The sequence below is a fragment of the Phoca vitulina genome, unplaced genomic scaffold (assembly GCF_004348235.1).
Source record: "Phoca vitulina isolate PV1807 unplaced genomic scaffold, GSC_HSeal_1.0 scaffold55, whole genome shotgun sequence".
Classification (NCBI taxonomy): domain Eukaryota; kingdom Metazoa; phylum Chordata; class Mammalia; order Carnivora; family Phocidae; genus Phoca; species Phoca vitulina.
In genome coordinates this window covers 6,314,440-6,320,848 of record NW_022589758.1, presented here as the reverse complement: position 1 = coordinate 6,320,848, position 6,409 = coordinate 6,314,440, and the positions used below count along the sequence as shown (strand labels likewise).

The window sequence follows — 6,409 nt, the reverse complement described above, 5'->3', positions numbered from 1 at the left end:
TATGGTTTGGAGTTCAGTTGGTGATCGAGGAATAGAGCTCCATTTAATTCCATAGCTTTCCTCCACGTCACTTCCCCAGCTGAGGTGCTGTTGTGGGGCTGGTCTTACATTCAAGTCACTAAAAAAGTCAGGATATTTTTTAAAGTATCTTTTCTAGTTGCAGACTCAAATGTACATTCAAAAACACAAATATTTTTTAAAATGTAACCACAATAACAGCTATGATCTAAAACAACAGTTCCATAAAGTTTTGGGGGTTTTTTCATAGTGATGAGTACAAACCGGTGGTCCTTGAGTTTTTGCTTTAGAATGGTTTGTGGACTGAAAAAATTTGAGAACCACTGCTCTGACCAACCAAACTAAATTGATAGTTATAAAACGGGAATGTTTATCCTCTGAAGGAATACTTTATGCTGCAATTTTTGGTTAATGTTAAAGTAGCCGTTTTTAATATCAGTTTGAAAATGAAATTTTAATGTATTATCTCCCTCTTATGAATTAGTGTTCATAAACAAGAACATGTACTGGGTTTTTTCTGTTCTAGTAAAATGTAAACTGAAGGAAAACAGTAGCTTATTAAAGCACCAAGAATGGCTTCTCAGTTCTTTGTCAAGTCTCAAAGTCCCATAATTCTTTCCCTTCAAACAACTCTGAAACAAAACGACACCTCTAAGGATTAAGCATTTTGGAAACCAATAAAAGAAAACATTAAAGCATGTCTGACACAGACCTCTCCTCCATACTTCCCTGTTCCTCCCATCCTCCCTACATAAGTATGAGTCAGGTAATGTTAACTTTGAATCATACATTCGTTAGTTTCTTTTGAGCATTACATAAACAAAGTTTTGATCATAGCCTATGAGGCAACTGACCTGTAATCATTTGCATTTCAACACATGTGGCTTGAAAAACAGAGCAGTAAGTTACCCTACATGCTCTTTTATTTGAATTCCACAGGAAGTTACTCACCATATCATTTTTTGTGATCCAAGAGTGCACTAAAGAAATAGATTATACCATAATAAAATGCTCACTCAACAATAACTTTTGAGTGGAGTATTTGAATTACATTATGTATGCAGGAATACTCCCTTTCTGAAGCTGATAACAATACCTCCATTTATTGAGTGGTTCCCTATGTGGCAGGCGCTGTGCTCAATGCATTACAGACATTGTTTCCATTCAATCTTCCCATCAATCCTACCAGGTGTGTATTATTATCCTTATTTTTCAAATGAGGAAAACAAAGCTTAGTCCACAAATATTTATTGAGCAACTACAATGTGCCAGACCCTGTTCTAGGCCATCAGGTTGAAGCTTAGAGACATATAAAGGAATCTTCAGTTTGGGCACAGGCCTGTCTCGGCTCTTATAATGATCCCATATCGTCTTACTGGGAAGAATGTTCAAGAAATAACTCAAGTGTTTGTATCACAGAATGTCTTCCTCTTAGTTCTTTTCTTTTTTTTAAAGATTTTATTCATTCATTTCAGACAGAGAGATACGGAGAGAGAGAGAGAGAGAGAGAGAGAGAGCATGAGCAGAGGGGAGAGGCAGAGGGAGAGGGAGAAGCAGACTCCCCGCTGAGCTGGAGCCTGATGTGGGTCTCAATCCCAGGACCTGGAGATCATGACCTGAGCTGAAGGCAGACGCTCAACCATCTGAGCCACCCAGTCGCCCTCCTCTTAGTTCTTTATAGATTTTATTACCATCTTTCATCATAGGCAACTCTAGAATCATTGAATTTATATCTGGAAGGGAACCTAGAGAAGATCCTTGCATTTCCAAAATTTGAATTCTCTCAACTAAAATGTTCAAATAGATGTAGAAATTCCTGTCGTCTCTTAAGATGTGTATCAATCAAGAAAATGTTCTTAATTTTTATTTGGGAACTTAAAAAAAATCCCACAAAATTCATACACATGGAAGATATGTCACCATGTATTTTGTTTGATTATTATCTTACATGAAATAAAATTTGAGCCTAAGTTTTATCTTTCTTTCTCTCTGTAAAGAAATAGTCTCTAGCAATTACTTTTTCTTTTTTTGTGAAAAATAATGTAAAGTAAAGGGAAAAGACTTTTCAGAGAGATGGTGATGATTACACTCTATGGGTTTTCTATAGTAGTAACAAAGCTATATGTAATAGAGCTGTGAATTCGGGATATGTGTAAAGTAGAGATTGTGCCATGAGCCGTAGTTAGTCATCTTGTAACTTTTCCAGACTGATGGAACTCCATTTTTTGAACAAATGTTATTTTGTTAAGTAAATGCCCATTTAAACTTCTATACAAAGGTTATAATTATAGCAGGAAATTGTTGGGGACAGAGGAAGTTAAATTTGGTTGTCTTGTCATACATCAGGAATGATTTCTTGGAAATCAAGTCCGGATTTTCGACTGAGGTTTGCTATTTCCCTCTGCTGTAGTTTCAAGTAATAACTTTCCAATATTTTGGTTCTGACTGGGAGATTTATGCAGGAGGTGGGGCATAGAATCAGCCCTTTGTGCTGGTTTTGCACCAAGGAGCCCAAAAGACAGTAGAATGTGAGGATATCACTTAACATTAAAAGCCTCAGTGTGAAAGGAGTGTGCTAGGCTGAGAACATCTCCAAAAAGCACATGGACAATACATACAGCATGATTCTGGTTAGTAAAAAAAAAAAAACCTGGGAAGAATAAAACAAGATGAAACCAGAGAGGGAGAAAAACCGTAAGAGACTTCTTAAGCATAGGAAAGAAACTGAGGCTTGCTGGAGGGGAGGTGGGGGGGGATGGGGTGACTAGGTGGTGGGCATGAAGGAGGGCACGTGATGGAATGAGCACTGGGTGTTGTATGCAATTGATGAATCACTGAACTCTACCTCTAAAACTAATAATACACTATATTGTTAATTAATTGAACTTAAAATTAAAAAAAAGGAAACCCAAAAAAAAAAAAAAAAAAAAAAAAAAGCCTCAGTGTGAAAGTTCTAAAGCAGTGCTGTCCTCTAGAACTATAATGCCAATCTTGACAAGTAAGCCCCATATATAAGTATACATTTTATAGTAGCCATATGAAGATGTAAAAAGAAACAGGTGAAATTAATTTTAATGAACTATTCTATTTAACTCAATATATTCAACATTATTTCAACATGTAGTCAATATAAAAATTATTACTGAGCTACTTTACATTCTTTTTTTGTACTAAGTCTTTGAAATCTGGTGTGAACTTCACACTTACAGCACATCTCATTTGCGATCAGCCAATCTTATTTTAAGTATTTCAAGAGCTATGTGTGGCTAGTAGCTACCATATTAGGCTGCACAGGGTGATCTCTAGAGGCAGCTACTCTTTGAATAACTACACTTAGAGTTTTCCTTTCTTAAACAGGAAAGAAAAAAGTAACCCTGTTCAGGGTAATATCAGCTTCTATGTTCAAATAACTCTTTTTGCAGCCGCCTACAAGAAACATCCCCCAGCCTCATTTGATTTTCTCAAATTCTCCCACCCAGAGAGAGTGGTTGCACTGCTTTTTGATTTATAAAAGAAATAAATGAAAAAAAATTTTGTTAACTAAAAGAAAAAATTCATTTTTCTCTTTGGACAAAAGGAAGAAGAATGGTGTTTTTCTAAATCAATTCACAAATACTTATCAAGTTGATCCTATGTGCAAGACAGCTGTGCTAGTGGTACATAGCCCATTATTAACAGTTCATTTCATTCCTAATTCCTGCAATGTGACCACTGTTCGCAGTAACTTTGTTTTAGAAGTTCTAGTCCTCAAGGTAAAAAGAATAAAAGTTGATGCTGAAATCAACTTTTCAGTATACAACTTGATTTATTACAGTGGAGTAATTCGCACGGGGCAGTGTTAGACACATAATAACTGTCTCCTTAAATATAAAGTATGTTTTTCCTAAAGCAAGAATGTTAGTTGGAATAATGGATCACTGTTTGGCGGACTAATTTACCTTAAACTAACCAAATTGACCAACTTCTTTTCGCTGTAAGGAATGGTAATGTGGCTTTGCAATGTAAATGAAAGATAAATTAGGCACTTCCTACATAAATGCAAAACAATGCACAACTCCTTATCCTCAAACTTCTGTGAACTGGTTTTACCGTCAGGAATTACGGAGACGGTGCTGCCAAATTAGTTGAGTTTGGGTCCAGACTGGATTTGCAGCACTAGAATCAAGCCTGCAGGGGAAGGTGACAAAATCACAAGCTAAGTCCTCCCCACCCCCCACCGCACAGACCACGCTGTGCCTGCCCAGATGTTGCTCAACCCTGAGCTGTCCCCCTGAGTCCAAGGCTGCGAGAGAGGGCGCGCAGCGAGGACTTCCGGCCACCTCCTCGGGCTCCCTCAACAGATGGAGCCTTTTCTGGTGGCCACGAGGCTCCCGGGCCTCGAGCTTGTGCCAGAGGGCGCGCAGGCTAAGGCAGAAGAAAGAGTTGAACACCTGCCTCTCTCGGGCCCAGCGAGAAACCTCGCACCGCCCGCGCAGACCTGTCCGGCCAGGAGTGGGGCTCTAATCTCAACCTCACACCTGCGTTAGGGAGGAAGCCAAGGGCTCTCCAGGTGTCTGGGTCCCGGGATGATGAAAGCGAGCTGTTAAAAGGCGTGCACCGGAAGCGCAGCGGGGGACGCGGTGTGGCCGCTGGGCGTGGGAGGACCGGGACGCCTGCGCCGAGGCCTGAGGGGATGAAGGCACTGGCAGTCCTGGAGATTTCCCTTTACTTTTTTTCCTTCTCGTCGTAGAGAGGGTTGGCCAGTGGCTGCAGTAGCTTTCCACTCAGCCCGGCGACTTTTACACAATTTTGCCCAGGCGCACTAAGCTCGCTAGGCACCTGGCGTTGGGAACACGAGGTAGAACCCCCGCCCCCCCCCCCCCCCCCCGGCGGGACTCAGTCCAGACGCCCAGGCCTCTCCCCACAAACTCTCGGTCCTCTTGGATTCCGTTGCCGTCTGGGGATTGGGTTTCCTTAACCCAGGGCTTCCCTATCTTGGGCTGGAGGAGGAGTTAGAACCCCTCCCTCGCTTTCCCTCCTCCACCCTCGGCCAGCCTGATTTTTTAATCTAATCTTTTATTTAAAGTCAACAGAGGAGCAGAAACCCCAGGCTTCTGACAACAAGGTATTTTAAAATAATTCCCCAACCTCTGCCGAGAGGGGCAACCTCAAGGAACCTCCTTGTTTTCTTCTTCGTGCAGGGAGTGGGGGACTTCGAGAGTCGAGGCTGATGCCTGAGGGCTCTGCAGACTTTGGGTGGGGGGCGACTCAAGCAGGACAAATGAATTCCAAATATTAAAAAGATGACACCAGAGCCTCGATTTGGAGAGCCCTGAATCATAACCGAGAGCTGAACCTCCAGGGAGCTCCAGGGCACAAAGCCTTACGAGTCCCCGTCGTGGGGGACTTTACGGGGGGGGCGGGGGCAGGTGAATGCCCAGCGTGTGAGCCTGGATAGGGCGGGTCCTGGTCCATTAAAGGATGTTCCCATAGACACGACGCGCCCACAAACACCCACCAAGGAGTGAGACCGAAAAGACACCCCACGCTCACTCCCCGGGTCTTTGGCACCGGACTGTGCCCACTGCGCCTCGCCCATCTCCCTCCCCCAGCTAAGCGGGGACCACTGTTATCTACATCCTTAAGTAGCCTCCGACCTGCTCGGACCCTTAGCAGTTCAAGGCTCCCAGCCTTTAGCTCCTCTTACCCTTCCCCTCTTCTTTCCCCCACTGCCAGCCGCCCGCCGACGCCCCCAGATCTCTCGGGCTCGCCCTTCCTGAAAGTAGGCGAGGCCCAGAAGCTGAGGCTGGGGCGAGGAAGGAGGGAGGAGCGAAGCCCGGCGGCCGGGGGCGTGTCTTTCCAAGCCCCGCCCCCGGGTGCGCGCGGCGGTGGCGGCGGCGGCAGAGCCTCGCTCTGAGAGACAGGTATCGCTTAGGCGCCATGTTGTGAGCGGAAGTGGGGGAGCGCGCGGCCGCCGCTGTTCTACTGGGAGCGGGCGCGGGAACCGGCGGGGGGGGCGGAGCTGTAGTCCCGGCGGCGGAAGGAGGAGAGGAAGAAAGGGGCGAGACCGGGTGCCCGGCAGCGGCGCGAGGCTCTCGCTCCGCGCGCGGACATCTCCAGCCAGGAGCGCGACGTTCGAGGGTCGGTGTCGGCGCCGAGCCCTCTCCCGGGCAGCCGGCGCTGGTGCTGCTGCTGCCGCCGCCGCTGCTGCTGTCGTGGGGCTCGGGCGGCGACAGAGCGGGGCCGGCCGTGGGGCGGGCGGGGAGGGAGGAGGCGGTGAAGGCGGCGGGCCGGGGGGGAAGATGCCGCTGGCGCAGCTGGCGGACCCGTGGCAGAAGATGGCTGTGGAGAGCCCGTCCGACAGCGCTGAGGTGAGTGAAGCCGGGCGGCCGGGGGCCGGCGCGCCCCTCCC

At 46.0% G+C, this 6,409-nt stretch overlaps 1 protein-coding gene across 5 annotated transcripts in view; it reads left to right on the top strand.

Moving 5' to 3' along the window:
• Window positions 1-5,938: 5,938 nt before the first annotated feature.
• The window catches only part of RPS6KA3 (ribosomal protein S6 kinase A3), a 113,692-nt gene continuing 113,221 nt past the window's right edge, over window positions 5,939-6,409 (top strand). For 4 of the 5 annotated variants that reach the window (XM_032389689.1, XM_032389687.1, XM_032389686.1 and 1 more), the window contains exon 1: window positions 5,939-6,368. In XM_032389689.1, coding sequence (XP_032245580.1) covers window positions 6,300-6,368 — 69 coding nt within the window. In that variant the 5' untranslated portion in view covers window positions 5,939-6,299. The remainder of the gene's footprint in view (window positions 6,369-6,409) is intronic. The other variant, XM_032389696.1, reaches the window with a different exon arrangement.